This window comes from Drosophila innubila (assembly GCF_004354385.1).
Source record: "Drosophila innubila isolate TH190305 chromosome 3R unlocalized genomic scaffold, UK_Dinn_1.0 2_E_3R, whole genome shotgun sequence".
Taxonomy (NCBI): Eukaryota; Metazoa; Arthropoda; class Insecta; order Diptera; family Drosophilidae; genus Drosophila; species Drosophila innubila.
Window position 1 is genome coordinate 26,095,579 of NW_022995380.1, and position 18,244 is coordinate 26,113,822.

Below are 18,244 nucleotides of genomic sequence, written 5' to 3' on the forward strand. Positions count from 1 at the left end.
AGCGTATATACAAAAGTGTCAATTTCTTTGCTGAATAACGTGCTGTAGCCTGTTTTATGTGCTCACATTCTCTCTGTCCCCGGATACAGGGCGACTCTTGACGCTAAGTGCAACGCAGTCAGGGGATGTCTTTAAGTATGCCACTTATCAGGCTCTGTCCAGAGCTATGCGAATGCTGGATAGTCCTACGCGGCCCATAAATAAACATTGTGGCCGGCTGTCAGGCGAACAAAATTGCGTAAAAGCGTTCGTAGACTTTCTCCCAAAACGCATAAATCACATCAAAACTAAGAAGGCGAAGCATTTCGCTTGGGATGAGCTGGAAAATGCTAATCATAGTTATAAGGCTGCCTAATCAGCCGGGGCTACAAAGTTTTAATCAGCCTTGATTGGATTTCCAACAGCTCACTAATTGGGAGCAACATGGCGGATACGTAATGTGCGCAGCATATGCTGCATTTGATTTTATTAATAATTAAGTTTACTGAAGGCCATCAGAGCGGTATTAACATATAAAGAGCGCTTAATTCAATAAAAAGTGCAATGAAATCAAATCAGGTTTGCATCAATTTTGCGTTCGAGTTCAGTCCTTGCTTTGCCGCTCCACTGAGCGCTAGTCGCATCTGTCTGACGGGGCGTATGCGTTATATAGTGTTTTATTATGCAAGTCTTCCCCTTGTAATAATGCAACCCTGGCCTTAACCTTGCCCTGTCAATTCGCCAATAGAGCACCATAAAATAGAACGTCAGCTAGGCTGCAATTCTGCAAAAAAGAAAATATCCTTGCTTGTCAATTTTATTTCGTTTCCACTTCCCTTCGATTAGATATACGTGAGCTCGTGCCTCATTTCATTTCACATGCAGTTTCAGGGCAGTGTGGTGGGCGTTGGCATAGTCAATTCTTTTCCTTTGAATTGCCGCCAGCCAAACACTCAATATTTCAATAGCATGTGCCCAGAATGCAATCGCATCGATTGTATTATTGTTGTTGTCCGCTTTGAATTGGTTATGAGGTGGCCAGAGCAAAGCGGAGGCATTAATCAAAGGATTTGCAGAAAGTTTAGTTGATCACCATTAATAACACTAAGTGCTGTCAATTTGGTTGGCTCCACTTATTTTTACTATAGTACATTGTCATTATTGTATTACCGCATTTATCAATTGAACGTTTTTGCCAAGAGCTCAAAAAACTATCTAAAATCCTAAAAACATAAGTAGATTCAAATTTATTGTGTGTTTATTTTTATTGCAGTTTTCTTATATTTATTCTAATAATATTTATGTTGGGTCAAGATGTGCAATTGATGATAACATACATATAATAAACATTTTTAAACAAAAGTCAACCAAATTTGATAAAAATAAAAGCTAACACAAAAAAACAGAAACATTAAGATTTAATAAACTAAACAGCTAAATTATCCAGATTAACTGAAAGTTGCCTATGCCAAAAATACAATTTTTACGGTCGATTGACGTTCACGCTGTGTATGAGGCAAATGACAGTGATTAAAATTGACCACCTTTATAAAATCTACTTACAATATAATACTCGAAGGGGGCACGGCACAAGGGGCACGTCTTGGATGTGCAATCGTTGTAGACCTTCTTGAGACAGTGCTTGCAGAATGTATGCTTACACGGAGTGCTCACAATGCGACGCTTGCGGCACAAGCAGATTGCACAGAAATCCTCCGAATTATCCATTTTGCAGTTATATATATTCAAATTTTTAATAATCTTTAAGGTCCTATACTAAGTATTTAGTTTTTTCAAATGTTTCAAGTCGATAAATTCAACTCTAAAGTATATTGCAAAGCCATATACGTTGTTAGGTGTTGAGCTTCACATTTCGACGGTTTTCATGCTCCCTGTTGCACGTACATAGCACGCATATTACGCATACGCCACGTATTACATGAGCTTGTCTGTGACATTTTATTTATGACAGCGAGCGCGTTAGAAAAGAAACGACTGCAAAAATGGCAGGACCAATAAATTGCAGACCTATCAACCCAAGAAAATTGCACAGTCACACACCAGTCTTAATATAGGGTGTCATATTACCAAAGTGACCCAATTATTCTATTGTAATTAAATCCATTTTTTGTCTTACATAAGTTAATTACCCTTTTTTAAATCACATATCTTAAATGCAACTCAAAGAAGTTGTCTTTATTATAAAAACATTCTTTAACGGATTATGTAGAAGAAAAATTATAAATACTCGCATTGTACATAAATACAAGACTATTATTATTTTTATTTTAAATTTAAGATACTGAAATTTTAATACACATTTGACTTTAAGCTATATGACGTTCAAGTGTTTTGCGCATTCTTCTTGTGAATTACTTGAATGCTTCAATGTTGTGGCACCCTGTCAATAAGTAAATAAGTACTTTGTGCTTGTGTGAAGAGGGCGTTTGTCAAGTTGACACGACTGTTCATTGTTTGACATAATACATAATATAAAATACATAATACATGCTACATAGATATTTATTATCAGTTAGGTCGGTTTGTGACCAGCAAGGCAATGAATATTGTCAAATTACTGCAAAGATTGATTGTCAGTCTGTCAGTTAGACAGTGTGATTATTGCGCAATGTGACAGGATTTTGGCTACTTTATCAACTAACTTATTTCTTTTCGTTTTTCTCTATCTATTACAGTGGCTGGCTTGGTAGTGCCAAAGGCTGGTTAGGCAATGCTTCGATGCCATCGATGCCAGCCATGGCAATGCCATCGATGCCCTCGATGCCAGCGATGCCATCGATACCATCGATTCCTGGACTACGGAAGAGCGGCGCTGCCGAGGGAGCTGAGGGTGCCGAGGGCGCTGCAGATGCCAGTGCTGCAGGTGCTGTGAGTGGTGGCGAAGATGACGACAAGTCGAGGTATATTAGGTATGGGCCTCTGCTTAAGAATGACGGAATTATATACATTTCAAACGGTTACAGTGAAACTAAAAACCTTAAGAGATCGCGTTTGTCTTATAGTTTCTTTTCTTTTCTTGTCTTTTCATTTCATTTACGTTTTTTGTTTAACAAAAAGTTTTTGTTAAACTTTATATGGCAGTTGGGAAAGCCCTTTGTTTTATTTCGAGAAACCTCTCAACTTTCATTTGCTTGGCAGTGCCTTTTGTTTGTAATTATTAAATTACGCCACAAAAAATAAGAGCAACCTTTTAAAAACAAAGAAAATACAAGTTTTTATACATATCTTGGTAACCCTTGCCTTTACATATTAATATACAACTAATAATACTCTATATAAATATATATATTACACACAAGTTAAATATACCTTTAATATATTCTATATCTACTGCCTTACTTTTTTTAAATTTCTCTTAAATATTAATTTCAGCCGTTAACAAATAGCTATATTTTACTGATTTTACCTTTACTCAATTTCTTACACACTTCTCGTGTTAATTAAAGTTTCACTTTTTAATATCTTTGCCCTCTAAAACTGTACAAACAAATACAAATACTTAATTACAAAATCACATCCAACTTCCCTTTAAGTTTTTGTATGTAAGCAAGAAACATTGAATTCTAAAATTAAAAGAAAAAAACCACAACACATTTGCAATTGATCAAATCAATAAAATTGTGTCCGTTTGCAATAATTAAAAATTTTAAATCGATATTTTGTTAAATGTTATCTTAATTAACACCTTAAAAATGTAAGGTTGGTTTTTTGAATTCTGTAAATGGACAGAATTTTGGTGTGCACTGTAAAACATATTTGATAATCAAGTTAAACTCATAGCCAAACACAATCATTAACTTATGTTAAATTCATGCTCTGCCAACATATGATTCCCATGCCACATTTACCATACAACAACACATACAAACCCCATCAATATTTAATTTCACATTTTGATTCAATTCATATGTTTATTTTGTAACGCAACGCGTTTTATTATTTAGTTTACAGAAGAGATAGAAAATGTTGTCCAACTTAAATAAGTTATCAAGTATCAGATTCCATCATTATTGAGCGGCCCATCAAACAACCTCAAGGAATTAATCAAAACCACACAAATCTGGAACTATTTTGTGGCTACGCAGTAGATAAAACAAAAACTAACTGTTGTTACTAGTTGTTTTAATTTCATTATGCTGATTATTTGATAAGGAATCATCGTTTTTTTTCAATTTAATTTAATTTCTCTGTGTTGTTGTTTAGCTCTTCCTGTGCCAGTCTATCTTTTGCTTTTCTTTATCAACCCCTTGCCTTTGAGTATGTAGCGACTATATCCTTTCTTGTCAACTCTTCGGCAACTATCCTTTCCAAAATGCTCTCTAAGTGTGCGCTCTTTAAGAGTAAGGACTCTAGACAAACTTAAGACAACAATTAACTAAATAAAAGTATTATTGGTGCATGTCCTAGTGCGTTCTTTTTATTTTTTTTTGCCGTATTTAATTTCTGTTTCATGCATTTTATATGATTTTTCCAGTCGTCAAACATTCATTTAAAATTTATCAGAATTTGCATTTGCACCACAATCATCATGAATAATTTTCATTGTAATTGCCCTTCAACTGAATTGAATTGCGAAGCTATAAAAACGTGTAAATAAACATAAGCGTTAATTGAACTACATAAGCAATTAAAATTACAAAGATACGTTTTAATTATAGACCAGCTTAATAGCTAACCTAAATAGACAGTTAATACAAAAAAAAAAATAAAAATAATGAGGTCTATGTTAAAACTAAGTATTATCTGAAATTTATTTTTAACGTCTATGCTAGGCTTAGTATTATCTAAAGTTTATTTTCAACGCATGCACATTGAATCACTCTTTGAATTCTCGGAATGCCTCTATGAGAATAGAACCCAAGTTTATTGGGATTTTGATTTTGTTGTTGCATGCTGCATTCTGCATGCTAAGAACTACAAGTGCAAAGTTCACATCAGATATTCAATATGTATTTTAAACAAGTTTGCTACTCTTAAAATAACACAATCCTATTTTGCTCTCTTTCTTTTTTCCTATTTCCATTTCTCTCGATTCTTCTTTCTCGTCTGCACGCTGACGCAATTTCTAATTACAGTGCCACTGAGGGCGCCGATTCGCATCCAGCATCTGGCGGCGGCACGCCCACTGGCGACGAGGGTCAAATTGGACAGGGTAAGGGCGATGAAGTGAAAAGTACGTGTCACAGTTTAATTGGTAACAAAAACAGCATTATAAATGTCGATTCAATGTCAACTGAAACTCAAAACTTGATTTGCAATTTGCCAAAGCCAAAATAAAAAAAAAATAAATATCAAAACAATAAATATGTGAAAATTATAAAAAGCGGTGACAGGTTACTAAAAATACCCGTAGTTTTTATAATCCCATTATATAAACTTATCTTAAATATTTTATTTAGTCACTTAGTTAGTTTATCCACACCTTCAAACATATTTACTTTGTAGTCTTGCAATTTTGGTTGACTGCATTAGTTAGTTGCATTAACTTCAATTAATAATAGACGTGGAATTTCTGTGATTTAACTAATTCAAATCCTATTTGTGTTGACAGTTACCACAAAAGTAACTCAACAGGCTAAACACTTTGGATCTTTCTTGTCATCGGCCATTAGCAAGGCTGGCAGCAAGATCAAGGAAACAGTCAAGGATAATGTGAGTAATTGGAAGTTAGCAATTCTAGCAACAAAAATCTTATATTAATATTAATTATAATTTGTATATATGCAGACCATTCTGGACTCATTCAACAAGGAACAGGAGGCATTCATTAAGGGTCAAGGCGGCGCTGGCAATGGCGCTGCTCCCTGGATTGGACATGCCAACGAGTCGAAGATTAAGGAGGAGATTTTGGGCTTGTCACAGGATCGTCGCAACTTTGTCCGTGCTCCGCCAGCCGGCGTGGACTTTGATTTTAGTTACGATACCGCATATCCCACTGCCATAGCCATTATGGCCGAGGATAAGGCGCTCGAAACGATGCGCTTCGAATTGGTGCCCAAGATGTGAGGACGTTGCTTAACAATTAACAATTGTAATTGAATTTAATGAAATGAATCTTTCAACGATTGCACAGCATTACTGAGGAGAACTTCTGGCGGAATTATTTCTATCGCGTCTCACTGATCATTCAGGCCGCCGAGCTAGGCACTTTGGGCGCTGATGGTGTTGGCCAGGCTTCCAGCGGTGAAGACGGTAAGTTCATTGCAATTGATTGAACTCAGCCCCTCAGCTGCAGCAGTTTTCACAGCTTTCACACCGAAGACCCAATAAACAGTCCATAATTTAAGCGCATTGGTGCGAAAGCGGCCAAGTTTATGATTTCCTTCAGTATTTTTCTCTGTAAACAGTCTAGCTCTTTCGCTCTTTCTCTCTCTCTTTCAATCTCAATCTCAATCTCAATTTCTCTCTCCTATCTCTAACATACAAACACCCGCTACTCGCGCGCTCTTTAATTAAACTATCTCTCAATCTCTATGAAACTCTCTAAGTCTAAGTTTTCATTTATGATTTCGTTTCTGTTTCTTTTCACACACGCGCCTGTTCTCTTATGATTTATGATTCTCAACTAGTTTTACTTTCACACACGCATAAGTAACTTTTAGTTATGTCCTTTAACTATCTTTCGGCTAACGTCTTTACTACACCGCCTTAAAGTAAATGCTCTGAGCCTTAAGTTTCTGTTCGTCTTCCTTTCAGTTCCTTTCAGTTTGTTATGAATTAAATTTGTGATTGTCCTTCAGCTGCACCGGCTTCTGTAGCCTAAGCCAAAGATCCAATTTCTAATTTCGTTTAGTCTCGATTCGTTCCTCATTTCACTTTTCACCTCGTCGCGTATTCAGGCTCCTTTTTATATCGATCAAAACAAAAATCAATTCAATTTCTCTCTATTCGCCCCTCAAGCGCCGTTCACTTCGTAAACGTCAGTTCTTTTTTTTATCTAAAAATTCCTTTTTTTTTATTTCATTTTTATTTTCTTTTCTTTTCATGTTTTTTATTATTTTATACACAAAAAAAAAATGAAAATCTAAACAAAACTCAAACTTAAACTCAACTTTGTCGAATTAAATTGCGATAAATCAGACAAAAAACAGCCAGATAAGGAACATATTGATAAAAATATGTGTCCAGTCAAAAGTGAGACAAATACTGAGAACCAAGCAAAAAAAGGAGCTGTCTTTAACCAACCGAAGCCTGTCATTGATAAAAAGGCTGCCGAAGAGCTTAAAGAGAGTGATAAGAAAATGATCACAACAAAAATCTCCGAGTCTGAGTTCGTCTCGGATGAATTTCAAACATCGAATGAAACCGATTTGGCTGAAATAAAAGATGGTATGCGCAAGTTGGGCATTGATAGTATGACCCAACAGGCGCTTCCCGGCAACGATGGTAAGAGGTCTTAGTTTTGCAAATTCTATATAATTTTCTTAAGTAAATTATAAAAATTATTTGGTTCAGTTAATTATTTTTTAAGTTCTAATAACTTTTAATTTTTAATTTTACCCTATGCCTCAACACAATCATAATAAAATTATATGAAATTCGAATAACTCTTTCTATATTGAGGTACAGGGTATTTTAATGTCTAATCAGGGCATGTCTAATCTTATAATTTTGCTTATTAAATATCGACATTTTGTACATACATTTTGGGTTCCATGCACTCGCTCTGAAATTTGTCTTACTTATTCATTAAGCTGCAAATTCCATTGAGGCTGCATCCAACCTATCGACATCGTACATACATACACATACGTACACATTTATTGATTTTCATTGCATCGTGCCCTAATTGAGTGCGATATTTTAATGAAGAGCCCTTTACTTGAAATAAAGTTGACTTAAAGTTATTCATATGTTGTAGGTTAGTAGCTCGTGAGATGCACAGATTATAGTTGCAAAATGGCACATATATCATGGGTATATCACTTTGAGAAGCTTATAAAGCTCTTAAGTATATTCCATATAAATTTCAGAAATCCATGAGCAGGAAGTGCGGGTCCTGAGGGCAAACATTTCATTAAGTTTTGTCTCGCATAATTAGTTCAAACATAACATGCTTCATTGAGTCATGTCTCATAAGAACTTACATCAAGTAGAACTTTTATCTATCATATCAGTAGCAGGATTTTTTCCTTTTGCCATTTGTCTTTTGCTCTTTGCCACATTTCAACTGTGTTTGGCTGTGTAAGAGTTTAAGTTTAATTAATTGCCATTCATAGAGCCCACTTAATGCTTATTTTTTATTGCTCAAATCTTATCTTTCAAGTAACTACTTAATTACATATATTTAAATCACAAACAGAAAAAAAAAACAATGACAACTCTTTACAAAAATGTGTGTACAAAACAAAGTGTAAAAACCAAACAATTCTCTTTTTTCTCCTCTGCTCTGTTTCTTTCTTTTGTGTATATTACATTTTTGTCAAATCGTTTTCTTTATTGTCGAAATACTAACAATACAATCCAAAGCTCTGGCATTTAATTACTAAATAAAAAATATCAATTGAAATGAAAGCAACAACAAACCCATAAAAAAGAATATACAGACCTATGGCAACTTATGGATAATAAACTATTATAAATAAAATATATAAAAATTTATACTATAGATAATAATTACAAGCAGACACCTAAAGTCTGGTCTAAACTGTTGTTGCCATTCTTTTCTAACTAGCATACAAAATATTAAAACAAATATAAACAAAATAAATACTATAATTTCCACTTAAGTATCTATGACCTACTTCTACTTATAAAAATGTAAAGATAAAAAATTAATATCAATTAACTCGTGCACTAGCCACAATTCAATTTTGAAAAAGTTGAGTATAAAAAAACTGAAACAAATTCTTATTATTGATCAAACTCTTTACAATTTCGTGCTTTTTTAATTCAATTGCATATCCAATTTAATTTCAATAATTCGCTATTAAATTTTTAATAATTATAAAAAATCCAATATTTATATTATTATTATTTTCCTTAACATATTCTTTCATACTAAGCATTCTCCCAACTATTTCGGCCAGATTTAAATTAAATTAACTCCAACCAAGTCGCGTTTTTCCTCGATAACACAATTACCACATCAATTGCTCCCAAACACACGGAACACTAACAACAAAAAAATACAACAGCAAAATTCTTTATAAATATTAGTCACAATATAAATTGTTCTATTCAAAACATTTAACAAACATTTTTTTCATGTATTTCTTAATTTATTCTTAAATCATGATGCAGAAGATTGAATGGATAAACGCTAAATTCAAAACAAAATCTTAAACTAACAAAATAAAACCCAAACGCAAGCAAATTGCCCACATAAGACAAAAGAAAAAAACCATTAAAAAAGAAAACGTTAAGCGATATACAAAAACAAAAACGAAATGCAACAAACCAAATTATATATACATATAAAATATTCACTTGACAAAAATTTAAACAAAACGCATTATTTATATAAACCGAAAACAAAACAAACCAAAAATGTTACTTAAAAAAATACTGAGACAAAATTTTGTGTGGTAAGTTAGAAATTGTTGGTTAAACAAACAAATTTTCACTTATATTAAAATTTAAAAAATAAAAACCAAATAAAATGTTTCAATGTTCTGTTGTTGATTTTCAATTGTTCTGCAAAATAGTTGTCGAAAATATCCATATTATTTCCTATCGCTGTTGTCAATGTCCGTTAATGTACGTTATAATGTCGTTGTGTCTATATGTTTGTTGCTATACGTATTGGTATTCAATTTATCTTTTCAAAAAATAATATTTAACTAGAATTTATGTATGTAGTGATTTGGTTTCTATAAGTAAATGCAAGCGTACATTTTTTTTTAATTTATTGTTTAGTTTTTATTTAAAACCATACTTAAAGATGAAACTATTTTTAAAATTTAAATTCAAAATATTCCCAATTCTTTAACTTGAAGAACTGCTTTTTTAACTGCACTAGTACAACTTTTCCAATTCGTAAGATCCGAAATATGAATTTTTTATACCTATATATATTATATATATATATACACATCAACTCACCACACAAAATCAAAAGAAAGAAATTTTAAATGTTAAATCTTCCCCTCTCCTACAACGTAAGTCAGTCTGTCCATATACGATGAAACACATTAACAATTTTAATTGTTGTACAAAAATGATTTTATTATTATTTACTTCAATAATTTTTGCAATTTTTAAATAGCTTCCAGCTAAGTTCATATATTTGGCGTGCTTCGTATAAATTCTATTAAATATATAGAATATACATACATTTATTTAGCTTGCTTTTAATTTATGTGTTACATATGCTGTAAATACACACCAAATATTTATTTCATAATATTTTCTTAATTAATTTTATATGTATTTACGGTGCGACTGATGAGATTTTGGCACTTGATTTGGTGGTAGGACAACAAGCAAGTCATGGATGATTATAACTGAATGTAACCTATTGTTTATGAACATACTCTATCACTCTATATACAAATTTGGTGCGTTGGTTTTGCACGCTAATCCTCAATCGGGAATCTAAGAGAGAAATATTCAATTGGCCTCTGTTGTCGAGTACTTACCGTATTTTAAAAAAATTTCCAACTTTTGTAGACGATTACTTTTCATTCACGGTGAGAATACCAAAGCGAATAACAGTCTGTGAAAATCTATGCCTTAGTTATATGAGTATGCCACGCGATTAGTTTTCAAGGTAATGAATTTTGAGAAACCATGTACTTGCTTCGAAGGTCATCACTAAATTAAAAAAAAAAAAAAACAACTACAAATGCTTGCTTAATAATACTTACTTATGATATGATGATATGCCATCTATACATATATTTTAATGGAGCAACAATTTATATACTTATATATGCATACTAAACATTTAACTTATGTAGTGTATATAGTATATAACCTGTTCTAAACATAAGTCTATAAGTGTAAGCCACACAGTTAGTAATTGTAAGTTTGAAAAATCTTCCCCAGAGGAACAATGGGAAAAGGATTTGGAAGCTGAACTCAAGGACTACGAGGTTGTCGACGAAGGAGGCACTGGTGGCGGTCACAATAAACATGGCGATGGGGGGGAGGACGAGGAGCCAACAATATCGAATTTGCGCACACGTTCGTCTAACAACGATTGGGAGGAGTATGCCGATTTAATTGAGGATACCGATGATTTAAAGTAATTAAGAGCTTATATCGTAGTTTCTTCTAAGTTGGCTCTAAGTTTATAACTTAACTTTTCTTTCCATTCCTTTCTACTCCTTTGTTTCTTTTATACTACTTACTTAACTCTTTTGTATTACTTACTGTCCTTATTCGGTATGTATTCTTACCTATCAACAACCAACAAATGACCGCATCCAACAATAATCAACACAGAACTTTGAAGTGCTTAAAACGCACAATGTTGGGCTATCAATGAGACGAGGCTTTCTTTACGCTCTTCTAATGTTGGCGTAAAAGATTCATAAATGTAAATAGAATTTGCCTCGGGTCCTATTGGAAAAGTTGGTTGAGATTTGTTCCAAAAGCAATGAATTTTATTTAGTTACCTTTAAAGATGATATAAGACACAAACCCAAACATACATACTATATATGTATACCTTATGTATTAATTCAAATTATTGGCAATTCAAATCAATCAATCAATCCGAATGTAAAGATTTATCTTTTCTTTTGTCACCTTACGATGGGGTGACGAGTGGCCCAGAGTATCGGAAACTTTCGCCAATTGTTCAGCACACGAAAAATGGCAAATAGTTAACTATAAATAAACAAATAAAAGAACACAAATTCCAAGCTAGAAACAACAACAGAGAAAATTGGATAACTATAATTAAAATGCGTATAATTCGTTTTTAAATATAGTAAAGAAACAACATTCAATGAAATAATATTTTATGAAAATGGTACATAAAAATGCTTAAAAGGGAAAGATTTTGTTATTTATATTTATAAATAAATTATATATACAAATATATACATATACATTTAAATTAATGCATTTGAATTTAATGTGTAAAAAATAATTATTATAAATATATAGATATATAAATATATATATATACTATATGTACTATGTAAAGATATTAATATAAAATACTTAATAAAAAAATATATAAAAAACCAAACGATTGACATAAACCCATTTTTTTTATTAATATATTTTTTCTGTTTCAAATACCAAATAACAAGTTTTATTTTGTTAAAATTGAATAAATTTGTGTTTACGATTGAGAAATTGTATTGCAAAACTTTGGCACGCTTGAGTAAAATTCTTATCATTTTATCCAGTTCTACGTATATTTTTGCCACTAATATATTCAGAAAATGACACAAACGTATTCCTTTAAATATAAATGCCAAAAACAATAAAAATTCAAATCTGAACATCACGTTCAAGAAAATGAAATGAATACGCAATTAAGAAATAATACAAATAACAAAATCGCAATTATAAACAATAAGCAGTTCAAAACCTTAAAAAAATATATATATTTACATATATATTTCACTAGACAAATTTTTATGCATAAACACTAAAGCAAAAAAATATGAAATAATAATAAAAGAATGAATGAAAGAAAGAAGGAAAAACAAAATGAAAACAATCTATATTATCAATGTTTTTGCTCTAAATGTCTAACTAATTGTTAAAAAGCTAATTATTTTCAGCAGACAAGGACATGTTAAATGAAATATGCTATAAATGTGGAATTATTTGTTAGCGAATGATATTTGAAAGTAAAGGTCAAAGTAAATAACACGTTATGACATTTAACTGAAGCTGTATGTATATTATAAATTTTACTTTTAAACAAATGCAAAGTATTTACAACAATAACAAGCAAGTGTTAAATCACACATATTTTAAATTTATATTTACTTTGTGCGTTTTTAAACAAGTTGGCAAATAAAATTAAAACTTAAATGATTATAAATATAAAGCAAGTAAAAAGTTATAATAATTAAATTAATAAATATTAACAAGGGATGACAAATAATGTAATGTTGACAACGTGTTTTACAGTATATCAAATTCAAATAAAATCCAAGCATTAACACATATTTTAATGTCTGCATACAATTTACATGCATATTATTAAAACAAAGAGTTAAATAAAAGAAAAGTTGGTTGAATCATTTGCATACGAGAGTAAAAATATAAACTTAATAACACACGCAGTAATTTCCATAAATATACAATAACATTGCAAAATAATAAACAAGAACAAAATTTGAAAACCAAACACTATATATGTATGTTTATGTACTAATTAAATTATATCACAAAAAAAATATATAATTTAGTTGACTAATAATAAAAACAGAAATTATTAATTATACAGTGACACTTAGACAGAATAACTGGCGTTCTAATTAAGTTGACAAACAATATTCGCAAAGTTTAACACAATGAATGATACACAAACCCATTTAATGCCATAGAAAATTAAAAGTCAAGTTATACATAGAGCTGAAACATATATATGGAGCTCCGGTACACAAGCCCCATTTCAAAGTTTGATAAACAAGACAGCCCAAAACAAAACTAAACACAGTAAGATCATTTGTGTAAAATTTAGAGACAAACCGACAAATTATACTAGTATACATATATAGATACATAAATATATATGACAAAAATTTAATGAGAATAACATCAAGTAAAGTAATAAAATGAAAGTGTATAACTATTAAAACTAACAAAAAAAAATACAAATTTCATTTCTATTATTACAACCAGACTTTCTCCTGTTAATGGTTAACACGTAAGGTTTGTATCTTATTATTATCACAGGACATGCAGATTGTTCTTTTTCTTCTGGGTTCAAGTTGAATAAAAACAATTAGTTTGAATTATTTTTTTTAACATTTTTATTGCCAACAATTTTATATAATTCACTAGACATTACTCTACAAATTTTAAAAATGATTATCTAAACAATACACGTACACTTAACACATGGAATTAATAAGTGCGCGATTGTTCAAAGTACAAAAATATTTAAATAGCTCCACATTTCGCGAAATATTGAAATTTGCCAAAGGTTTGCGGTGCAAACACTAGCGAAATCCAAGGGACTGAAGGACATTTTTTTGTTTAAGGCTAGTAACACAATTTGAAAAGGAAATCGTTGCCCCGTAACCTACACTAGTGACTAAATGCTGATGTAGTATTACTAAACAATTTTGACAACGTACCTAGTTGTAAATATAGCTGGACTACTGATAATTTTGTGATCCGTAGCGCGAACTGCGTCGATGCGACTCGGTATGTTCGTATGTGAGACTCTTGAAACGATTGCTGGCTTCCAGCGCGGGTCTGGGAACAGATCCGCCACGATTTACCACTAAATCCTTCCATATCATCGTGAGTAAAATGAAAAATGCGCCAACTATCTTATTGACGAACTCAATCAGCTTAAAAACGATTGGGGTCGCGGTGTGTGTAAAGCGGCTAATCTCAAAGAGAAAGCGTACCGCGAATATGCCCATGAAACGGAGTGCAACAGCAGCACCGCTAATGATGGAAAAGATGAGCAGACCCAGAAAGCGAATGGTGCCCATTATATTGCGCTTGTTCACATCGTTGGCCATAAATTCGTATATTGTCGTGATAACTGATTGTCGCCATTGCTGTAAGACAGTTACAAAATCTGCAACGCCAATTGTCGGCATTTGATTCTCGGTGACAATGTCTGCAGCATTTGCAACTGTCGGTTCAGCGCTATCGCCAGCGGTTATGGCGGATACTCTGCTGGGGCTACACTTTTTCATTGATATGGAACGTCTTGGGGTTGGCAATGTTTCTGGCTCAACTGCACGGACCATTTTGAGTTTTAGTTGCACTTCCTGAGCACGAAAGCGTAGAGTCTTTATGCTGAACCAGTATTCTCCAAATGCCATATCATTGAGCTCCGTCCAAACACAGGTATCCAGCTGTGCAGGATGTGGTGTGTGCTTGTAGTTACCTATACTACCCTTCGTGATGCCCACCCACATGTTGGGCACGAAACTTTGGTAGAACACTTGTAACTGGGCTGCACTGCTCAGCAACTGTTTCTCTAGGTCACGTTCACTGCACTGCAGAGAAACAACATCACGATAGCCACCAACCTGCTCCACAAAGCAACGCTCAAGGTAAATCCCTCGAAACAATCGTGCTTTCAAAAACTGTTTGGTAAGCGATTGCATGGCCAGCTCCTCAGGCGGCATAAAGCGAGTGCCACCTGCTTGCATATTGCTCGTCCTTGCCGTGCTGACAACTGAGTCCGTTACGCTCATTTCGAAGAAGTGTTCCTAGATACGATATCTGTTGGTCAGCGATATGAAATACACAAGCAGTGAAGTATACTTTTACCTGTATCTGTGCAAATGTCTTTGGACTTCAGCTCTCGCGTCTTAGTCACCAAAAGGCTTTGTTATTGTTTTGGGTACGATTGAACAAATCGCCACTTAAAAGACAATTATAGTGTCTCGATTATTGATATACGCGCAATAAAAACGAGTTTCAATTATTAACTAGTACTACATATAATAATGCATATTTGCACACAAATAAAAACTACAATTTAAGCATTTTCCAAACTTATCCCCTAAATTAACTAATCGAGTTGTGTTCACTAGGGATGTCGAAATATCATCGATATATCGATACATCGATAGATATTTTTTGGTAATGATATATTTTTTGGCAATATTTTTTTCTGGCGATAGTATCAATATCGATATAAATATTTGATATTATTTAGCGACATTTTTAGCCGTTGCTATTGCCGTATTCACCAATTTTTTTTTTGTGAAACATGAAAGCAATGTCATACTTTGTCAAAATGGATAACACTGCATCCAAGCGCAAACCGTGGAATGAAATATGAAAATTAGTGGAAACACCACTAATTTTAAGTGAAAACACGGCATATTTTAGGTTGCTCCCAGATATTTATATCATCGATATTATCGATATTTTTTAATCAAAAATATCAAATATAAATATTTTTAAAAATATCAATATCAAAAATATTTCGATATATCGATATATCGATGATATTTCGACATCCCTACTAATCACTAAAGTGAACACCAAATGTGACAACAAAACAAACGTTTTATACATTTTTTATAAAAGATTTTAACAAGCCAAAGTCAAAATTGGCTCCAAACACAAACTCAGAGATTATTACATAAGGATGACTTTGGTGGGGTTAGCGGCGCGAAAGCTGGCTCAAAAGCAGCGGTAAGTGGAAGTGTAAACGCACAAACAACAAACCAATAAACCGAAATTACAATTTGTATAAACAGGTCTGCCAAACTAGCCGCAGCATTTCCAAATGGCATTCGGTGTCAAAAGTGCCTGAATTTTGGACATTGGAGCTATGAATGCAAGGAGAAACGAAAGTATGTTCATCGCAGTTCGCGCACAAAGCAGTTAAGTAAGCATCTGGCAGAGAAAAGTGCAAATGCCGCCGAGTCTGCGGCGGCCAACGAGTCGCGTGCTTTGGAAGCCGGTGCTGAAGTGCGCAACGATCGCGAGAAGCGTACCAAGCGTAAAAGGAAACGCAGCAATAGTTCGAATAGTTCGTCGAGTTCATCAGACAGCTCAAATAGCAGTTCGGAGTCATCCAACTCGGATTCAAGCAGCAGCGACGATTCAGACAGCTCCAGCTCTGACGATGATGACAGCTCATCAGATGGTGAATCAGGTTCCTCCAGCGTAAGCGAGAGCGATGCGTCCAGTTCCAGCAGCAAGAGCAGTGACAGCGCATATGAACGGGACAGCTCAGCAGCACCCAAGAAGAAAAAGCGACGTGATAGCACTGGTGAATCGTCAGATGGCGCCACTCAAGATGATTAATGCGGCCCGAATATCCATAATAAAATACATACATACATAGCTTTAGTAGTTTAGTTTACTTTTATTTCAGTTGCTTGCTATAACCAAAATTACACAAATTGGCATTTTAAAACTGATTTCAATAATTTAACGATTCCCTTTATACATAAATCTTATCTTGTTTATTTTGTCAAGCATTCGAAATTAGCTTAATGTGGATCAATAAATGACATTAAAATAATACTAATCTGAATCGTTTTCTACATCAAACTGTTGCAACTTGCTTACAAACAAGTCCAAGTCAATCTCCTGATGATTTGCTTGATCTTGATCGTGTGGAGCAGGAATGTGTTGTGATGGCGCAGCGCTTACATTTAAAATAGATGGATCCACTTGGGATAGCTTCTGATTTACCAACTGCGATTTTAAATGCAACTCCTCCACCTAGAAAAGATGGTCTGTTATTTATATGAGGCTCGTCGTAGCCTTGAGATCTCACCTTAAGTGAATTCAACGCTTCCTGGATTTTAGGCAGGTTCTGAACCAGTTTTTTCTCCAAGGCATATAAATCGGCTTGTTCCTTTTGGAGCGCTTGATTGGATTGAAACATATTTTACCAGTTTATTTTATTTAAACATAGTCTTTGGACTTCAGCTCTCGCTTCTTAGTTATTTTTTTGGGTACGATTGAACAAATCTTCCCAAAACTAAACTAATCCTAACACCGAGGGTTGCCCATACAGTAAAAGTTTCCGATCTGGCTCGATTTTTTGTACTTAAGGAAAACAATTACATTTCCGAAATTGGGATTTTTAATTTTTTACTTAATTTCGGATTTTTATTTTTTATTTTCTAGAATTTTTTAAATTTTTTCATAATTTTTTTTAGAATTTTCTTGATTTTTCGATATAATTTTTTTTTTTAGAATTAAATTAGACAACTTCTTTTCCCGACGGCTGAAAACCTTCAAACCTTTTTTAAAATGTTAAGCTTAATTTTGTCTAATTTTTATTAAATTTATTAATTTTTTATTGAGTTTTTTGCATTTTAAAATTTGAACATAACATGAACTTAACAGAGTGCTGTTAAAATTAGTTGGTTTTATGTTACCAGAATTTCATTAACATTATGTTATCCAAGGCAGTCGATTTCGTGTCATTTGGTCACACCTGGCTCAAATAAATAATAGAGGTGGAGGGAGTTTGCTTCCATCGATGTTTTCGATGTTTTTGCATCAGAACTTTGATGCTTACCGATGTTTTTCGTAAAAATGCTTTATTTAATGCAGTGGTGACCAAAACGTTATTTTGCTGTGAAAAAGTATTCTATAGTGTACGTGAATGAAAAACTCCACATAAAAAAAAACCAGTACCAGTACATCGATGCATAGATGTTTT

General features: G+C 33.1%; 5 protein-coding genes across 9 annotated transcripts in view; 2 read left to right on the forward strand and 3 right to left on the reverse strand.

Annotated features, from left to right (window-relative positions):
- The window catches only part of LOC117789665 (synapse-associated protein of 47 kDa), a 30,093-nt gene extending 18,303 nt beyond the window's left edge, over window positions 1-11,790 (forward strand). Inside the window, exons 4-11 of one of the 4 annotated variants that reach the window (XM_034628739.1) lie at window positions 2,676-2,909; window positions 5,076-5,173; window positions 5,552-5,652; window positions 5,728-6,002; window positions 6,074-6,192; window positions 7,081-7,386; window positions 10,990-11,188; window positions 11,389-11,790. In XM_034628739.1, the coding sequence (XP_034484630.1) occupies window positions 2,676-2,909; window positions 5,076-5,173; window positions 5,552-5,652; window positions 5,728-6,002; window positions 6,074-6,192; window positions 7,081-7,386; window positions 10,990-11,188; window positions 11,389-11,431 (1,375 nt within the window). In that variant the 3' untranslated portion in view covers window positions 11,432-11,790. Of the gene's footprint in view, window positions 1-2,675; window positions 2,910-5,075; window positions 5,174-5,551; window positions 5,653-5,727; window positions 6,003-6,073; window positions 6,193-7,080; window positions 7,387-9,243; window positions 9,280-10,989 lie in introns of those variants that run through there. The other 3 variants (XM_034628740.1, XM_034628742.1, XM_034628743.1) reach the window with 3 other exon arrangements.
- Window positions 1,386-1,746, reverse strand: LOC117789666 (tripartite motif-containing protein 40). The gene is made up of 2 exons (XM_034628744.1): window positions 1,543-1,746; window positions 1,386-1,484 (listed from the first exon to the last, which is right to left on the reverse strand). Exons 1-2 carry the CDS (start codon window positions 1,705-1,707, stop codon window positions 1,443-1,445), a joined length of 207 nt encoding a protein of 68 aa, XP_034484635.1. The 5' UTR covers window positions 1,708-1,746; the 3' UTR covers window positions 1,386-1,442.
- A 2,081-nt stretch (window positions 11,791-13,871) lies between the features above and the next one.
- LOC117790981 lies at window positions 13,872-15,631 on the reverse strand. 2 transcript variants are annotated; one of them, XM_034630609.1, is made up of 2 exons: window positions 15,376-15,631; window positions 13,872-15,314 (listed from the first exon to the last, which is right to left on the reverse strand). In XM_034630609.1, the coding sequence occupies exon 2, from the start codon at window positions 15,297-15,299 to the stop codon at window positions 14,238-14,240; it is 1,062 nt and encodes a 353-aa protein (XP_034486500.1). In that variant the 5' UTR covers window positions 15,300-15,314; window positions 15,376-15,631; the 3' UTR covers window positions 13,872-14,237. The 2 variants fall into 2 exon arrangements, with proteins under 2 accessions (XP_034486500.1, XP_034486499.1); XM_034630608.1 differs by having other exon boundaries at window positions 15,370-15,631.
- A 459-nt stretch (window positions 15,632-16,090) lies between these two features.
- On the forward strand, window positions 16,091-16,917 carry LOC117790982 (zinc finger CCHC domain-containing protein 10). Its single transcript, XM_034630610.1, has 2 exons — window positions 16,091-16,251; window positions 16,317-16,917. Exons 1-2 carry the CDS (start codon window positions 16,205-16,207, stop codon window positions 16,867-16,869), a joined length of 600 nt encoding a protein of 199 aa, XP_034486501.1. The 5' UTR covers window positions 16,091-16,204; the 3' UTR covers window positions 16,870-16,917.
- A 90-nt stretch (window positions 16,918-17,007) lies between these two features.
- Window positions 17,008-17,510, reverse strand: LOC117790983. The gene is made up of 2 exons (XM_034630611.1): window positions 17,348-17,510; window positions 17,008-17,292 (listed from the first exon to the last, which is right to left on the reverse strand). The coding sequence occupies exons 1-2, from the start codon at window positions 17,456-17,458 to the stop codon at window positions 17,092-17,094; spliced, it is 312 nt and encodes a 103-aa protein (XP_034486502.1). The 5' UTR covers window positions 17,459-17,510; the 3' UTR covers window positions 17,008-17,091.
- Window positions 17,511-18,244: the final 734 nt, after the last annotated feature.